Source organism: Phalacrocorax aristotelis, chromosome 5 (assembly GCF_949628215.1).
Source record: "Phalacrocorax aristotelis chromosome 5, bGulAri2.1, whole genome shotgun sequence".
In the NCBI taxonomy this organism is placed as follows: domain Eukaryota; kingdom Metazoa; phylum Chordata; class Aves; order Suliformes; family Phalacrocoracidae; genus Phalacrocorax; species Phalacrocorax aristotelis.
In genome coordinates, this window is record NC_134280.1 from 19,043,066 (window position 1) to 19,062,669 (window position 19,604).

The 19,604-nt window shown below is 44.1% G+C and overlaps 1 protein-coding gene across 2 annotated transcripts in view; it reads right to left on the reverse strand.

The window, feature by feature from the left end:
• LY75 (lymphocyte antigen 75) overlaps positions 1 to 8,586 on the reverse strand; it is a 46,207-nt gene extending 37,621 nt beyond the window's left edge. The window contains exons 1-6 of one of the 2 annotated variants that reach the window (XM_075093275.1): positions 8,378 to 8,586; positions 5,759 to 6,133; positions 4,594 to 4,767; positions 4,152 to 4,316; positions 3,441 to 3,551; positions 1,645 to 1,785 (exon numbers count right to left, since the gene is read on the reverse strand). In XM_075093275.1, coding sequence (XP_074949376.1) covers positions 1,645 to 1,785; positions 3,441 to 3,551; positions 4,152 to 4,316; positions 4,594 to 4,767; positions 5,759 to 6,133; positions 8,378 to 8,480 — 1,069 coding nt within the window. In that variant the 5' untranslated portion in view covers positions 8,481 to 8,586. Of the gene's footprint in view, positions 1 to 1,644; positions 1,786 to 3,440; positions 3,552 to 4,151; positions 4,317 to 4,593; positions 4,768 to 5,758; positions 6,134 to 7,717; positions 7,740 to 8,377 lie in introns of those variants that run through there. The other variant, XM_075093276.1, reaches the window with a different exon arrangement.
• Between the last annotated feature and the right edge of the window lie 11,018 nt (positions 8,587 to 19,604).

Below are 19,604 nucleotides of genomic sequence, written 5' to 3' on the forward strand. Positions count from 1 at the left end.
CACATCTCTTCAGACCTAATACTTTACAAAACGGTCACAATTTAGTCAAGAAATAGACCTGACTGAGCAGCGTTATATGGATTAGTAAAGTTTTGGGGCCATGAGGCAGGCAGAAGGAAGAAAACAGTGCGAGTGAAAGTGAAAAGCTGGAATGCATTATGCTAAGCTGGTCTTAGTGTAAGCGAAAGGTTCAGAAGTAACAGTACACTAGATTTCAAACGCAATTAAAGGCAAAACAGGTTACTTCATTGCAGGACAGCAGCTTCCACAAAGCGTTTCTTCTTTTGTTCTGGCAGGGGTTTGCACTTTTATAGGGCGTTATTGCCTATATACAGCACCATACGTAAGACCAGTTTTGAATAGCTCACAATGAAACAAAGGCTTAGTTTTAAATATTTCTTTCTTCTGAAAACTGAGATATTAAAGAATTCAAACTGGTTTTAATGCATGCTGAAAAGGATATATACTAATAGCCTTTCTGGCTCAAAATCCACTACAAAATACTCCAATCACAAGAGTTTTGGTTTTTAGTTAATAAAACACTCTATAAACACCAGCAACAACTCCTTAGACCCCAGTGAGGAGCCAGAGAACAAATAAGGATGGTTAACTAACACCAAATTCTCAAGGGATCATTTAAAAATTTGAACCAGTTTAGTTAAATTTAAACTGCTTACTCATTTTTTTTTTACCCAAAGGCTCACACCTCCCCTGGGGGAGCCAGAGAGAACATGCCTTAGCCAGTGACACTTCATGACACTTTCCACCTCCAGGACACTGCTTCATCCCGCTTATCCCCTAGTACTCCCCCTCGCCCAAGGACAATCATCTTCCAGTAAAAGCTGTCCCATGACAGCCCCAGAAGCATGAGCCCTGGAAACTGGGTAAGGCCAAAGCACACATGGAAGAACAGGCCATGGGCATGGGAAGGGTTGGACACCCAGGTGTAGGTAAATGGCCAAAACCATGGAAGCAGTAATATGTCACAGCTGGACACTGTAAAAACTGAAGGACTGAATATGTGTGAGTGTGTGTAGGGAGCAGAGAATCAAGCTTTAAACTGTTCTGGTTTTCCTATTGTATTATTTACTTTCATCTTGTAAGAGCTGTTATGGATCCAATAAAGATTATACACTGGGCAAGCTACCAACTCTTGCACTCTGATTTCCAGTGCTGGGCCTGGTTTCAAAGGATAGAAAGGTCATTTAACTACTTCTGTTTGAACTCAAGAGTTTGATCTAAGCCCCAGGTAGGTCCCATTTTATGTCAATACACACCAAGAGTGAAAGGAACGGGCTTAAACCAGAGATGGAAAGGTTTGAGGTGCAACTGCCTGTTCCAGACTTTCAGCACCGCATGTAAGAAGGCACAAGCCACGGAGGAAAATGTGATGAAAAGGGCAGGACTGTGCTGGGAAATGCTTTACATATGAATGAGAAAGCTGCAAAAAATGAAAGCTGTTTGTGAGGCATCATCTTGACCCTGAAGATACAGAGTTTGCTTCTGCTCTGCTAAAAAACCCAAAGCTGTTGTGAAAGTGTTTTGGCAGAGACGTTCAAGAAGGCTTGGGGAGAGAAAAAAAGACTCTTAAGTGAACGTTACATTCATATTAACATACAAAACAAAAAATGCAAGTTGTCCTACCTGGGAGGCTTGAAACTTCCTTGAGTGACTTCTTGCAGATATATGGAAGTGGAGTCCCACAATGGTAACTCTGCCACTGACCTGAGGCAGCATTCATCACCACACAGCTAGTCCCATCCAGTGGGGACAAACTCTGCATATCTATAGACAGGAACAAATAAAAATAGAAGAGCACAAGTTATCAAACCGTAAGGTACTGACTGCTTCTTTTTTCTACTGCTTTTCAATACAAGAATATACTTTGCATAGTACAGCACCTTGTTTTTTAAGAACTTGCTTTGAATGAAGGCACCTGTCCTACCATAGATGCCACAGAAAATTTTTTATAAGAGAGAAAGTTACAGAATCAAGGAATCTGGACTTCATTTCCAATGTTTAATCATAGAACCAGGAGGAATGTTCTATTTACAATACAACAAACCCTTGGCTGAGCACTTTCCCAGACTAGAAATATCTCAGGGGAGAACCCTTTCTGCAGCCCTCAGTTTCCTTTGGCAGTCCCTTTCCAGCCCCACTCCAGACACAGCTCTGCACTCTTTCTCTCAACACTAACACTAACCTACCTTAACAGAAACCTGAGACGAGGCCCCAGATTAAAAATATCAGAGAGGACAACTAATTTTTTTGCAGTCCCCATCTCCCCTTGGAGCCCCTTCCAATGGTACTTTTTGGCTTTTTCTTTGAGCCCCAATGCACACCCAAGCTGTGTCCTACACAGAACACCCCAGCTCCCCCTGCCTTGGGTTCATTCGGTCTCACACAGAAAAGGCTCAGGGTGCATCTTAGCTCTTCATGGGCAAGTGCAACAGAGAAAGGGCCAGGCTCTTTTCAGAGGTATACAGTGAAAGGACAAGAAGTAATGGGCACAGCTGGCAGCTAGCAAAATTCCTGTTAGATACCAGTAAGTATTTTTCACAAGAAAGGTAGACATTAGTATGTCTTCCATGACTGCAGACTAAATTATGCCACTGTAACTCAGGATAGCGTAGTCTCTAGCTCTGCATTACAGCCCTACATCACAGTCATCACAGCTTCAGAAGAAGGTGCAGCCAGTAGTACAAGCAGCAAAGTCCTTAAACTTTCCAAAAGAAAGACCACATTTGGAAAATCTCACAGAAACTTCTTAGTAAAGTTTTCAGAGAAATAACAGAAACCACTTCTTATCTTTTCACAGAATTCATGTTACAGCACTATTCTAGAAACTGAAACAAAAAAAGGTCAAATTCAGCTTGAATGACAGAACAGTATTAGCTTCAGTGTTCCTGATTATTATTCCCCCAGGATTCTCATATATACATATCCATGGCCTATTTGTGAGACTATTACAAATACACACTGAAAATTCCAAACAAACAAAACTCTCACGAATTCTACTAGGAACTTGGGAGTAATTAGAAAATGTTTTTCAAAGGTTTTATACTTCTTTCATCTTCACCTCAAAACAAATTTAACCAAACTTGAGGTTTAAAAGCAAAAGTCAGGCTTCTAATTAATGTCAGTTCTTGCACATACATCAATAATTGTAATATTTGAGAGTCAATGCCACTCTGTCAGTGGAAGGAGAAATTTAGCAGCTAGGGAAGCTGTAGATTCTTTACTAAAATGGATCTCAAAGATACTATTTAGTTTTTACCTTTTTAGAGATTTATTAACCTAATCATCCATAAGCACAGAATGAGTGCAGGAAGATTCACTGGCTAGGAGGACAAGATGCTTCCAAAGGGCAGGGGGGGGAAGCTAAGCAAAATACTAGTTTGTGTTGTGAATATTGTTAATAACACCAGAAACATCATTACCTGGATGCCAGTTAAGAAAATTCAAAGGTTTGTGATCTGACCACTGCCAACCTCCAGAAACGTCCAGTTGATTTAAGCCAATCCAGAAGATCTCAGCGATGTCATCCTTAGCTGAAGATAATTTAAATTTTTTAAAGAAAACTATTAATATAAAATGGTCATCTTTTACTGGTCTGCTTTAAATTAAAAGTGTGATCTGAAAGGGCACGCGTTTGAGGACAGATAGACTGCTACTATAATCAGACATGCAACCTTTCTTGAACTGAAGAGGAATTCACCCACATAAGTCTTCCCTCCCAATGGCTTCAGATGTTTGTCCTTTGGTTTTATATTCCCAAAGGCACACTGATAGCTCCTCCAGGCCAATCCTGGACATCAGAGAGGATGATTTCATAACAACAAGTGAGTAGTAACATGCTGCTAAAACACCAACTGCCACTCTGGCCCATATTTGAGATTTTGGGGACATTCCTCATAAATATGAGCAACAGTTAACCACTGCAATGAAACTGCACTGAAAAAATAATTAAAAAAAGACAAACCTCTAAAGTGAGATTAGCAGCTTATTTTTGCTACACAAATAAAAGCACCAATGCATTTTAAGTACAATCAAGTTTTAACCAGAATTTTAAGACAGAAACTAAAATGCTGTCTTCACTTTGTTAATTAGTCAAGATTTCCTGATATTCGTATTTAAATAATTACGCCTACCTTGTATGTAACTTAATTCAGATGCATCTTGGATGCTAAGTAGATCTGCCCCTTGCTGTTGACATGAAAGATAAGCTTCCTTCCAAGAAAGAGCAGACTGTGTATTAAACTGGTAGCAACTTTCAGACCCCGGATCACGTTCCCAGATATCATGACAACCATCCTCTGTTGAAAGGAAGCAGAAGGTTCTTGTAACTATAACTGTACTGAAACACCAGGAAGGTTTCAAAAGAAAAATTATAATACTGAAGGTCTATTGATTTTTATATTGGTAATCACATATATTGCAGGGTAAGTGTGTGCTGATCATCCTGTCAATGCTGCAATAGAAAAGGCACCTGCTTTTACCCAACTTAACAGCAGCATGCTATGCCAAGGTGGAGCCATACATACATGAAGTGAGAGAATGCTTTTAGGACGTCTATTTAGAAACCCAACATGCCTGGTTGTAAGCAGATTCCCCATTTTTCATCGCGAGGATAATCTTCAGATGTAGCACACCATTTCCCGCCCGTATGCATCTCATCCTGAATGCAGTCATGATGCCACGTGTCATTATACAGAAAGGGGAACTCACAGGGTTTTCCGTAGGAGTTCCCATCTTTGGTATAAACCTCTGCAGGAAAAAAAAAAAATTAAAGAAGTAGATACAAGTTGTCTAGGGGAGGAAAGGACAGCAAATCAATGTAACTCCTTGTACAGACATAGTTAACTTAAAAGCATGCAAATCACACTTGTGGTCTTAAAACACCATACCTTGTTGTTACAGATAACATACAGCAATGCCAGAACTGAAAGAAATGAGAGGAAAATATTTTTCTGCACTTTTTCTTCTGAGTGGGCAAACAAGCAGAAACTTCTTTCCCCCTTCCTGGTAAGTTAGGGATAAATACATTGTCCCGTTGAAGTCCAGGTGGTTTGCACAGACTATTACAGAACAAAGCTCTAGGAATCACCATACTCCAGGGGAAAACATTTCAAACTGTAGCCTACTGGGCTCTTCTAATGGGCCATTTCCAACACCACAAATACAAAGAAAATCCTGCTCTTAAATATGGTAAAGCAAGTTTTCACCACTTCTTCCGGCAAGCATGAGGCTTCAGATGAGACTGGCTTCCATGGCAGTCGGACAGATTACCAGACCAAAGCAAATGGATGGTTCCTGACAGTCCAACAGGCTGCGAGCCAGCAGCACGCACCAAATTTGATTGTACAGCCTACCAGCAAAGAAAATATCCTCAAATCCTGCTCTTGTTTGAGCTAACAGCAAAATTCCCATCACTGTGAAGGGGACAGTGTCAGTTCTGATAGCAGGGGGTTGATACTTCATAATTAAATAGGCTTTCACTAAAATATGGGGGGAGGGATGTAAACATGCCAAGAAAGCCACTCGATAACACAACTTCTGCAGATGTGCATATTTATTTTTTATTAAAAAGTTAAAGTTCCATACTTGAATACCAATATCTCTCTACAGCAAAACATCCTATTGCTTTACTGATCAGTCTTTTCATATGATTAATTTTAAGAATTTATTGGCATAGGCATACAGCAACAAGCCCTTAACAAAAGAAAAATAAATCCTCCAACCCCCTGGGCAAACTTACCATGGTAAGGATACTGACATATATCATGGGAGGAACTGTTGCTTCTCCACTGGTCTGTTGCATTTATGCTTGCAGTTACATAGGTACTCTTGATAGTCACTTTGTACTGAGAGGCACCAAGGATGGAAGCATCAGCACATCGCCACCACAGCATTAGCCTTGAGTTACAATCAACCATTTTCAGGCGAGACAGTGATTTGGTGAATATATCAAGTCCCAGGCACTGCTTGGACCCCAAATGAAAGAGGCGATTCTGGGATACCCATTTCCATAAAGCTTCACTTGTCTCCCTGCAGTCATCTATCACTATCCGTGAGTTTTTAACTTGTATGCACTTATTCAGTGTGTCATGGCGAATGGTAAAAGCATCACTGCCTGTATAAGAACAAACAACCACATATAGGTATGATTCAGTATCACTTTCACAGCAAGTTCATTTTTAAAAGTGTAATCACATTCTGAGACACGCTACCAGAGAAGTACACCAACTGCTGTTTCTGCACTATACTATCTCTTTTGTATAAGCCACATTAAGGACATTTTCCTGCTCTTCAGTGAGTATTCTTTATTTCTGGAGGAAAAGAAAAGATCTCTTTCAAAGTCATTAAAAAATGCAGGGAGACAAAATGAGGCTGTTTTCTAAGTCCAATCCTATCGATGAGAACGCTGCCTTTAATTTTAACACATGCTGATTGCATCAACCCCTGATTAATTTGTAAGCTTACTGGGTAAAGAATCTTGTCCTCATGCCTGTCTGCAAATGCAGTTACACACCACAGGTACTATAAAATATAATTAATAAGTTTTCATTTACTAAGCACTTTTCTTTTTAAACTGTGTATCATAGATGATACATAGAATGACAGGCTCACACATGAACCGGTTTGCGGGTGCAACTGTGGTATTACTAAACTAACTGGCACTGCTTTCGGGAGAGAATTTTAGAATGAATATCCCACCAAATACGCCACACAAAGATTAGGAGTATCATTTTTTAAATTATAAAGGAACCCTATTTTCTTTTTCAGCTGTGATGTAGCTTGCCATTAAAAAGGAAAAAAAGAGTTGACACAGCATAGTGTACAATTTAAAAAAGATATGGATCACCCTAGTGAGGCAAGCTGACGCCTCTGCCAGTATAAGAACACCTCTGACAAGTGACAGTAGGTTTAAGCTAACCAATCAAGAAAAAAATGCCCTGAAACTATTTCTATGCCACAATAACAATGGCCCCACAGCATAAAACTTCCAGTAACCAGGCTGAAATGGACCTTGGCTGTCTCAGACCCCCAAGGCTATTACTCTGCTGTTTAAATAAGGAATCTGCTGAGCAGTGTTTTGTATTTAATAGTAATGCACTGTCAATCACATTCCTACTGTGTTTTTTTAATATGACTTAATAATAGGTTTGGCTGAACAGCAAGGAAAATATTCAGTGATGTTATCCAATGAATTTTACCACTACTTCCCAGTATACTCCTGAATTTTCCACTGTGTAAGTGCCAAATAGTATCTAAATAGTACTGAGCTGGTCAAACTGTAAAGAAGAATCTCTAAGTCAGCCACCTACCGGAGTGACTTTTTCTAAACAGCACACTTCAACCAACTGCCTCTTTCATACCATTAACTAAATAACATTTTAACAACCAAACCTGCTTTTGTGGTATCTTTTTACCCTGTGCTTTCTCAGCACTACGTCTGCTCTTTGGTTTTTATTCTCCCCTCTTTTACTTTTACTTTTCACTTTCTTGTAATGCATTGTCGGCCTCTTCTCAGATGTTCCCGTTCCTCTTTCACTTCTTCCCGTACAATCCTCATTCTGACTTTGAGAAGAAAACTGCTTTTCAAAGTTTCCCCAGAAAAACTGCTGAAGTTCTCTCACCAGATCTCTCTGTACAGCAATTTATTAATACCGGTGCTTAATTACTCCCGTCCAACCTCTGGCCATGAAGCTCTTACCTGACATCTTTAGCTACAAACCCGGGCCTGTTTCCAGCAAAGGATATACAGACATGTGAGGTGCAGCTACCTGGGGAGGAGCTCGCCGCGCTTCCCGGCGGCTCTCACCCAGCCAGCGCCGCGCCTTCGGAGAATTCGCTCAGCACGGAACTTTCCCACCTGCTTCCTGAAGGACGGCGTGAGCCCCCCTCCTCTCCCGCTGCGCACAAGCGGCGAGCGAGCCGGGCGCCGGGCGCCCCGCAGGGACCTGCCCGAGTTGGGGTCACCCCTCCCCGCGACGTGACCGGCCACGGCCTCCCTCCCGCCCGCCCGCCCGCGGCTCCCCGGCCCGGGCAGCCCCCGCAGGCACCGGGACGGCGGCGCCCGGGGCCGCCGGGACAGCGGCGGCTTTCCCGACGCCCCAGGCGAAGCGCACGCTCCGGGAGGGCGGTCTCGGGTCTGGGGGTTTTTTCGCTTCTCCTTGTAAGTTTCCCACGTTGTTTCCACGCAGCCGGACTTTGCCCACCCAGGGCAACGCCCGGGGGTGCGGGGGACGGCCGGGACGGAAGGCCCGCCGCCGCGCCGCCTTCCCCCCTCAGCCTCCCGCCGGGGCGGAAAGGGACCTTCCGCGCCCGTTGCGCACCCGCGCTGCGCCTCTCCCAACGTGGGCGCCCAGATTACCTGAGGGGTCCCGGCGGGCCGCGCAGCAGCGGAGGAGGAAGACGACGAGGAGGAGGGAGGCGAGGCCGCAGGCGGGCAGGCGGAGCCCCGCCGCCCGCGCCATCCTCCGCGGCGCGCAGGCTGCGCGGAGCGGGCGCGCTACCGGGCTCGCTCTGCCGGAGCGACGCGCCGGCCGCCGCCAGCTGGCCGGGACGGCGAGCGGGGCGAGCGGATTGGCCCGCACCGGGGAGCGTCACTTGTTGCCAGGAGAAAAGCGGTCCTGGGTTTGCGGGGAGGCGTGGGCCGGGCCGGGGCGGGCCGGGGCCGGGGCGGTGGCCGGGCGTGAGGGGTCGGGGCGGCGGGGAAGGGCCGACCCCGGCTGCCCCGGCGGGCCCGGCGCTACCGCGGAGGGGAGGGGGACGCGGAAGAGGGGAACCGCGAGTGGAAGTGTGAAAGTGAAGATGAGGAGAACACGGGGGAGACGGAGAGAAGAGGAAAAAAGAGGAAAAGTGAAGAGAAACAAAAGGAAGGAGAGAAAAAATGAGGAAAAACCGGAGGAGAAATTAAGAAAAAAATGGGAAAGCAGACCTAATTATCGCGTGGTAGTTAAAGTTAAAACTAAAAAAAAAAGTTTTTAGGAGGTTAATTGCGGAAGAAAGGGAAAGCATAAGTGCTCAAAGTGAAGAAAAGGCAAAAAGTTAGGAGAATATAAACCCAAAATAATAGCAGATACTGAAGTAAAATACATAAACATGGATCAAACAATAAATTTCTAAGTATTACCCAGCAATCCTCACCCTGCTCTGGTTGTGGGGCCGCGTGCCGGCTGGGCCTGGCGTTGGGGCCTCAACGCTGTCCATGGGGCTGTGGGGCAGGTGGCTGTGGGGTGGGTGGCCATCCCAGGGGCCGTGGGGTGGGTGGCCATGGGGCAGGTGGCCATCCCCATGGGGCATGGGCAGGGGGTTGCTGCACCGCCGGGAGGCAGCCAAGGGGATGTGGGGGTCACCACAGGGTCCCTCATGCCACAGAAGGTGGGGGGCCACGGCCCTCAGCACCACAGGGAGCATCAGGGACCCCCACGGGCAATGCTCCAAGGCTTCCCCTCCCTCCTGTTACAGAGCTGCCTCTGCATATTTGCCCATAGGGGCTAGCTGGACTTTCAGAAGCTGGAGAGGGAACGGAAGCGGGACAAGGGCCTTGTCATACTTTCTAAGAGTTTTCTGGTAGCTAGCAGCTAAAACTGCAATTGTCTGATCTATTTCTGCCAGGGAAGAGGGAGGAGGGGATGGGTTGGGGAGCAGTTGAAATAACTGTTGCTGAGAAAATTATGATGCTGGCTACAGGAAGTTACAGAAACCAAAAGTAAAAACACAGAGATGCAGAGAACCAGTTGGCCTGAAGGAGGAAAAGAGAAAGCAGGGAAACTGGTGGAAAGTATGGAAAGTAAAATAGTGTCTGTTTATAGCTGTGCGTTGGGTGATTCGGTGCTGACCTGGAAAGGCTGTATAGCTCGAACCCCAGCTGCGCAAGAAAGCGCTTGCAAAGTCGCGAGGAAAAAAGTTTTGGCTAGGAAAAATCTTGATTAGACTTGGAGGAGAAGTCCTTCAGGGAAAGAAACATAGATTTTCGTAGAGGTGGGAAGTGCAGCATGCAATCTGTTTTATGTGTCTCGAATGTGCCCATCATGTAGGAATCTGGACACCCGGGAACACAGGAGTTGAGGGTGTGCCGGGCTGGGAATTGAGCGGAAAGACAGTTAACAAAACCAGGCATCTGCAAGTGAGCAAATGTTCTCTCCTGCTGGAAACCACAGAGCAAGACCTGGCTGCCAAAGCAGAAGCTATTTGAAAAATCAGAAGTCGGGTCCAGGCAGAGAGGGTTCCATAGCTGCAGCAAAATCGAAGCTGTGCTACTGGAAAGCATTTGTTTTCTGGAAGAGCAAAGCTTTAAAGTATCCACACAGAGAGTGGGAGGCAGAAATTCCCCACTGGTGAGCCTGATACAAAAGCAAGCTATTGAAACTAAAATTAAATACATGGTGGGATAGTGTGTCTCTTTTTAAATAAAACATCACGACACGAAGCAGTAGGTGTGAACCCTGCATCCCCATGAACCTTTCCGAATGCATGCTATTTTTGACGTAGTAACTGACTGTCCCACTTTTGGTATGGAGAATAGTAGAGTGATTAACTTTGAAACTAACAGCGTGCGGTGCATATTTACTGAACATACACCAGCAACTCTGAAATTAACAGCATCCTTTTCACCGAACATGTATCACCAAATATGTATATTACTGGAGGGGAGGCGCTTTTAAGGTTTCCTAATGTGTACTGCCCAATATGCATCTCCAATTTGAGGTCATTTTTCATCTATCTGTTTATAAAATACCATGCTAGATAACACAGGATCACACTCTGATCCTGGCTCAAAAATTAAAGAATGCCCAAGGATAGGAAAGATCGCTCCGTGTGCTGGTGCCTCTTAGTTTCAGTTTTGTGTGCATGTGTGTGCCCCGCAATTAAACCCTGTCACACGTTAATGTAAGAGGAGATACACAGTGTACCGCCCTCGTGAGCCGCCAAAACACATCCCTTCCCTCTGCCCCCAGCCAAGCAGCAGGCAGATAAGACTATATAGACTCACACCTGTACAACTGTTTGGTTAAAGTGTTTTATGCACAAAATAAGAAGCCAGCGTTTTGATGACAGAAGTTTGAAAAACAGGAAGTTGTTGAAAATCACATGCAAACAGTAGTTTTACTGGGTTTTTTATATCAAGAGCACTTAAAAAAAAAGCCTGAATGCAAATACTTTTCTTCTGTTTGTTGTTTCTTTCCTTTTGTTTGAGTTTTTTTTATTTTGTCTTCTACTAAGGTAAAATAAGTTGCGGTACAATGTTTCGTGGTCTGTGGAAATGATCAATTAAAAGCTAATATGCAAACTGTGGTTGTTAACCCTTCAGTGGGCTTGCACAGTGTCTCTGTGGCTAACCAAATTTTGCACACTGATGCCACACACTCCCCCACGAAGGCAAAAGACTGTCAGTCTCCCTGGCAGCCTGTGCAGGCCGAAACCCACCATGACAACACTGATCTCTGTAGGACCACTGACGCACAGGGGAATTAGAAGGATCTGGGCACTGGAAAATGTCCTTTGATATCTCGTATCCCAAGAGCTCAACCAGAAATACATGCAGAAAAGCTAGCCCCCACGTCCATTACAAGACTACCAGTTGCCACCAGTGACTTCCAGGCTGCCAGCTCTTCAGCTGAGTCGAGTCCACGTGCTTCTATTTCACTAAAGAGCTGGTCCATGTCAACATTTATACAACTGGTATCTGTTTCTGGTACTAGTTCTGCATAACTACTTCCCAAAGGATTTGTCCTAGCTTTATCAGTGAGGCTTCTGCATTTAATGCGAGCTGCACAGCGGCGTTACTCACAGCATCATCAGTGAACAATTTCTGTATTGCAAATCACAAGCGTTACCACATCCCCATGAATACCTACAGCTCATTGCAAAGCAGCCTTAAGAGCAGAGCAAACTTCAACCATGCCTGCAGACATAACCAAATACAGAATTTCAGATACTGGAGGGACCCAAGCACAGAGCTGACAGTAATGCACAGCAGCCTGTTCTCTTGCTTCCAAGCAGATTACTTTGCCTCTCCAGTCAAGAAAAGGCCTTTCGAGGTGCCAACACCATGACTAAGAGCCTTGTGTTTCTAGCAGGAGTCTTTCTTGCTCATCAACACATAATTTATTTGCTTTTATGCCCATATGTTTATAACAGTAGCATTAGCTGCAGAAAGTGTCAACACCTGTCTATCTATAAATCTCCACCCCATCTCTCTTCTGTTCACCACATGAAATACACACTTTGCATCAGCAACCTTCCTCCCTCTTTTACAGTCAACACTTTGTAATCCAGTTTTTCTGGCTAGGTTGAGTGCATCCACATGCCAGTGAGCGCAAAGGGAATGCTGGAAAAGGATTTGCTACTTCCAGCGCCTCCAAAGAGTGGGAAGAGGCTCTGGAGATGGTAATTTCTGCTTTTCTCTGCTCCTCCCAGCAGTGACTTTGAAACTGTGACATCTGAACAGGGAACACTAGTTGTTTATTACTTTTTCCACCTTGCAACATTGGTGCTTGCAATACCCGGGCCCTTACAGGAAAAAAAAAACAAAACACCAAAAAACCCCCAACCCAAACTAAGCAACCAAACAAGAAAAAAACCCTACCAAACAATAAGGGTTTATGAGAGTTGCAGGAGCGGAGTTATTTCCTGAGTTAGAGGACTTTCTCTGAGAAAATCGTGGTGCCCACAAAGCAGCCAGCAAAGATTTCAGTCCTACCTAGACTCTGCTGTTAAGTTTAGTATTAGAACATGGCTCTGGTTTGAGTCAAGTGCCTGCTAACCATTTAAAATATCAGTCCTCGACATGTTTAAAGGTAGTTTAATGGAAAAGAAAAAAGGACAATTGCAACTTTTACCATAAGCGTAAGCATGATCCTTTTATGACATATACACAAGTTTGGTTTGATTGAGTTAATCCCATACATGGCCAAGAAAAGAAAAAAAGTTAAAATTCAAAGGGGAGGTGACAAGCATCCAGCAACTGAGCGGGATACAGCGAGATCATATCCAGAGAGTTCTTTAAGTAATAGCTTTGACTTGGTTTTGCACTAACTCCACCTGGATGGTCTTTTATTCATGGACACTTTATTGGCTGGCTTGCTTTTTTAACTGGATGTCGAGGACTTCATTATTTTAAACAATATTTTGCTTTTAGCAAAAAGGGAACACAAAGGAAAAACGGCTTCTCTCTGTTGTTGCTTTAGATTTCCTGATTCAGTGGCAGCAGCCTAACCTTTTAGCATATTATGAAACTCTCATATTGCACAGTAAACTTAAGATGAAATCACACGCTCTCTCAGCTGAATTTTCATGTATTTCTTACATCTCTCTAACACCCTCTGTATGAAGCTGTGGCATGAGTTCCAAGATTTTGAGTTTTTTCATTGCATTTGAAGGTTTTATTATTGTTAGGGATTCTCACATTTGACCCTCTTGAAGTGCCATAATTCATAATAAATAGGCTAGATATTATTATAGTTATTCTAATACCAACTTCCTTTTTTACTCAAACGTGACAGCACCAACTTCTGTAGTGCTGCCTCTGGCTCTGTCCTGCTGCGTAATCAAACTCAGATTAGATGAGGCCTACTGAAATACTAGAAACAGGCTTGAGAAGTAAGACAAAGAAAGGAGTGTGGACATACCCACTCTGCATCTTTGTCTGTTTATAGCAGGGAATGCCTGTCTTTGTGTGTTCGTTTGGCTTTGACTCCTGCTGGGATCTCTACGTGCTCCTGGAACAACAAAATAATGCAAGCAGTACTTCAACATTGAGAGAACCGCTTAAATCATAAAGCAAGTGGTAAATTATACTCTTCTGTAGCACTTTAAAAAAGGGTCTTTGACACCTGCACTGTGCGATTTTAATGGGAATCGTGCCTCAGTGTAGTAGTTCTACTGGCAGTGTCAATATGCTCAATCTCCTCCAAAGCTGTTTTCTGTTATTACTGTGCCAGTGTGGGATTATTACTCAAATTATGACTGTGGGAGCTGGCAACTCAGATCATATTACCACATTACATTTGTTGCAAAAAATTTGGTTTGGAGGAATGGTTTAAAAGAACATCAGTTATAACTTGGGAAATGTTTTTATGGAAATAAAAACTAATTTAGGTGGAAGAGCTTTTAAAATTAAATGAAAAAGCTTTTTTTTTCTTCTTTAAACATGCAAAGCAGAACAGTTCCCTGAAAGTCCTGGGGAAGATCCTGTGGTTTTGAGTCTCACATGATGGAAGCAAAATTCAGCTTGTTAAAGGGAAGATGACAATAAGACCCTCTCTAACAGCACTCTCCAAAATGCCCCCACTGCCTTACATGTGACCAGAAAGCGGCAAACTTTCAACGTGCAGCTAAGAGGATGGTATAAAGACCAAAATTTCAGATTGATCCGCACTTGGGATAAAAAGAGTCTGTGTGGGAAGGGTGGAGTCATTGGGGGCTAAACTGCTGGCATTTAAAGGCTGAGATTGATTGAGATATGAAGTGAAGCGCAGCAGGTGTGGGGAACACACAGTTCAGTATGCCATCAGCAAAAGGCTTAGAAGTTGTGCCTTCTTGAGCGCAGGAGAGGCCAGTGAGCAGAAATAAGGAATGGAAAACAAACAGAGTGCCTTTCAAATGGGAGATGAAGAAGGAAACAGATACTGTAACACTACATACTTTTACACAAATGCTAAAAATCCAGTGACTAAATTGAGGGATATCAAATGCCTAGTCTTACGCAAAGACTATGACATGCTAGACACATGTAGGACACCATAGTCCAGAACATAAAATATACTGAAAGCTGAGAGTCACCTCTGCTGGCGATGGGGTAGTGAAATTTATGAGTGAGAGCTTGTAACCAAATCAAATGAACAAAGTAAGGACCCAGCAAGTGACACAGAATCTGTATGGACCGTAACGCCAGCTTTAAGCATGTGTAGTACTGAGTCTGCAGACTGCCTGCCCAAGCAGAGAGGAGAGAGGGTATGCCATGAAAGGTCAGATGGGCAGGAAATACAACCAAAACTGTACTTCAGGCAACCCCTGTGTTGTCTGGACACTGCAGCATTGGAATATAACACACACTACACTAGACTCCACCAATTCTGCTTCACAGGGCAGTTGGACCAGGAAGCCACAGAAGAGACACAGCCCTTCATTTGGTCCTCATTAGCGTGCAAGATCTTGTCCACATCTTCAGCTTACAGTTGCTCTTCCTGTGTTATATTCAACATTCCCACAGGCTTGACAAAGGCCAAGCATTCACAGCGGCTGCACCCAGTTTCAAAAGGGACAGAGACATGTAAGTGAGAAAGCTTGTAAAGGGGGAACAAAGAAGAGCAGCTAGAAACAGTAAATTCGTAGAGGTGGAGCCAAATTCCCTGAAGGATGTAGAGCACAGCATCGGTGTATGCCATCTACTAAAGTCTTGAGAACTGGTAAAAAGAAGTGGACACAGGTAATCTCACCACCGGGTAGATGATAAGAAACAAGAAGTTTAAGTCATCTCCAAATTAAAAACACAGAAAGGATCGTAAAGCAGCATGTTGAAGGAAAACACAGTGAAATGGCAATAGAAAAGTGCGAACACTAGCTAGCATAAGGAAGCCAAGCTGATATTAAATCCTTCTTTAGACACATCAAGACCCTGAAGTCCACCCAAGTCTGCCAGATCAAATTAAAACTGCAAAGTAAAATGAGGATAGGCCAAAACATTTGCAGAGAAGGTAAATGATATATTTGCATGTGTTCACTGGAATAAGCAGATGATCCCCATACTTTGGAAAGGCTGTAGTCCCAAATATGCAGAGTAACAAATTGGCAGGACTGTCTGATGGGCACCTGAGCTTTCTAAAGCAGTGCGGGTAAGAAATAGCAGAACTACTAATGGACCTACCTTTCTCTTAAGCTTGTTCTGTGCCTGGAGACTGGAGGGAGGCAATGCAACACCAATCTCTAAAAAAGCTTCCACAGGGAAAATGAGGGGACAGGATGGATGACACTAAAAGGGGGCAAGCCTAACATCAGTGCCAGGCAAGGCAGTAAAAACTGTGATGAAGGATAGCATTAGTCTACACCTGGATAAATATGATCTTTCTGGGTAGCACCAACACACCTTCTCTAAACATAGTATTTACCATCTATGCCTCTAGATAGTTTTTTGATGAGGTCAGCAAGCATGTGGACAAGAGTGATCTGGCTGATATGGTCGACTGGTGATTTCTTGATCTGGATGAAAGCTCCTACTGGGTGAACAAAACAGCAGGCACTCTTAACGGGAACTTGCTGTTCACATTTTTCTATTGATTTGAGGGGGTTTTGTTGTAAAGAAATTATTTGTACCTTACTCTCATTAGTTCTGAGCGTGAGACTGAAATAGCTTTTGTTATCACCCACAGCTTACATGAAGCTGGGATTTGAACAAGAACTACCTGCCTGTGACTCAACACTCACACAACTTGAGATAAAGTTTGTGGGTGGACAGTGCATACAAATGAGTTTATAGAACTTCCCTCTGTGCTTGACACCATGGGTAAATCAGGGAGAGACTATGAGAGCATTGCTATCAGCTCTTCATCACTGCACAAGTACTGCTGCTGAGCTGGTTTTATGTGCTTTACACAAAATATATGAGAATGTGGAAGATGAAGATAGTACAGAACAGCATAGATCCCTTATGACTCAGATCTACAGTGCTCCACACATGCACTAACCATTAATAAGCTTCTAGAGAAAACTTCAGAGTAGATTTTAAGCTATAAAGCGTTGAGGATTTGGCCACTTCAGAGATTACCTCTGTGTATGATGTACTCCCATTGTAGAGATTGTTAGTCGTGTCCAAGCTGAACCTGTTCCTGGCTTTGATTTTGAGCCCACTCTCTTTTCTTCGCTGAGGCTGTCAAGGAGTAAGCCTGCTCTTTATGATACTTATGGAAGACTTTACAACACTGCATGTGCACCTCTAGTTATATTTTTTAAATGGAAAAAAAAGGAAAAAGATAGCAGTACTATATAATTGCTAAAATAACTAAACAGTACTATTATCACTTCTTGATTTGTATACATCTTTATTCTCAATACACCTAAATAAATCACAAAAATGTAAAGGAATGGAGAATGAACAAAAGGTTAAGGTAGTGAAGAAAATGCAACTGCATGTAGAGTTCTAGTTAGTGATCTATTTAATTCATGCTTAATTAAATAGCCCTATTTCTTTGAGGAGTACGTCTACACTTTTTCTTTTTGGGGAACAATAATATGACATAGTCTTAAAACATCAGTTGTTACATGTATTCTATTAAACAGCAGCACTTCACTCTATTAAGTCCTTAAGTTTCTTAAGGTTTGTGTGTATTTCACAGTGCTTAGACAGTTCAGCCATGCAGAATAACCTGGGGCTGGATCTATCATAGGCAGTATTTAAATGCCCCAGTAGGAACCTGTGGCACATATTTAGGTCCCATGGGCACACAAAGACTTTGGAAACAGAAATCTCTTTACAGTCAGTGAACCTGGAAGAAATACTCAGATGCTGTTGAAATTAATCCAAGTAACTAAGTCAAAGAATCACAGGATCTCTAGAGATCATCCCCCTGCTTAGAGCAGGGTCAGCTAGAGCAGGTTGCCCAGGGCTGTGTCCAGCTGCATTTTAAATATCTCCATAGATGGAAACTCCACAACCTTTCTGGCCTATCTGCTCCAGTGTTTGACTGCCACGACAGTAAAAACACTTTTTCTTCTGTTTAAAAATAATTTCCTGTATGTCAGTTTGTGCCTATTGCCTCTTGTCCCTTCACTGAATGCCATGAGAAGAATCTGTCTGCATCTTCTTTACTCTCCCCAACTTTAGGTATTTAGATACATTGATAAGATCTCTCTGAGCCTTCTCTCCTCCAGCTCTCAGCCACTCCTCATCTGACAAATGCTCCAGTCCCTTAATCATCTTTGTGGCTCTTTGCTGGATTCATTCCAGTAAATGCATATCTTTCCTGCACTGGGAAGTCCAGAACTGGATCCAGCACTCCAGATGTATCTCACCAGTGCTGAGTAGGGGGAAATGATCACCCAACTCGACCTGCTGGCAACTCTCCTCCTAATGCCATCCAGGATACTGTTGGCCATCTTGCCACAAGGGCACATTGCTGGCTCATGTTCAAGCTGGTGTTCACCAGGACTCCCAGGTCCTTTTCTGTATAGCTACACCCCAGCCGGTTGGTCCCCAGACCCTAGTAGCGTGTGTGGACATTACTCGACAGATGCAGGATTTGGCACCTCCCTTTGTTAAACTCCATGAGATTCCTCTTGGCCAATCTCTCCAGCATGTCAAGAACCCTCTGAATGGCAGCACAACCATCTGGTGTATCAGCCACTCCTCCCAGTCTTCAGATCTCTGCCAACTTGCTGAGGGTACACTGTCCCATCATCCAAGATCATTAATGAGTATGTTAAATGATATTGACCCAAGGAGTACACCATTAGTGACTGCCCTCCAGCTGGACTTTGTGCCACTGATTATGACCTTTTGAGCCTGGCATTTCAGCCAATTTTCAATCCACCTCACTGTCTACTTGTCTGGTCAGCAGTTTCTTAAAGAGTCACACAGAATCACAGGTTGGAAGGGACCTCAGGGATCATCAAGTCCAACCTTTCTAGGAAGAGCACAGTCTAGACAAGGTGGCCCAGCACCCTGTCCAGACAACTCTTGAAAGTGTCCAATGTGGAGATTCCCTGGGGAGGTTATTCCAATGGTTGACTGTCCTCACTGTGAAAAACTTCCCTCTCGTATCCAATTGGAATCTCCCCAAGAGCAACTTGTGTCCATTCCCCCTTGTCCTCTCCATGTCACTCCTTGTAAAAAGGGAGTCTCCATCTTCTTTGTTGCTACCCCTCAAGTACTGGTACATGGTGATGAGATCCCCTGTGAGCCTCCTTTTCTCAAGGCTGAACAAACCCAGTTCTCCCAGCCTGTCCTCGTATGCCAGGCTTCCCAGTCCTTTGATCATCCTGGTGGCCCTTCTCTGGACCCCTTCCAGCCTGTCTGCATCCTTTTTGTACAGCGGGGACCAGAACTGTACACAGGACTCCAGGTGTGGCCTGACAAGCGCTGAGTCCCTGGGGGACTCCTCTTGTGACAGGTCGCCACTTGGAAAAGGAGCTATTTACCACCACCCTTTGGGTGCAGCCTGTCAGCCACTTCCCCACCCACTGGACAGACCACTTCTCTAGGCCATAACGCATTAATTTCTCCAGGAGGAGGCTGTGGGAGACCGTATCAAAGGCCTTGGAGAAGTCCAGGTAGGCAATGTCCACTGCCCGCCCCATGTCAACCAGGCAAGTCACTTTGTCATAGAAGGCCATCAGGTTTGTCAAGCACGATCTGCCTTTAGTGAAGCCATGTTGTTCCATAACTTTCCCAGGGATTGAAGTAAGGCTGATGGGCCTATAGTTACCCGCATCCTCCCTCAAGCCTTTCTTGTAGGTAGGGGTAACATCTGCCTTCCTCCAGTCCTCTGGGACATCCCCCGTTCTCCACAACTCCTCAAAGATTATGGAGAGTGGCCTTGCAATGATGTCAGCCAGCTTTCTCAACACCCTTGGGTGGATGGCGTCAGGGCCCATCGATT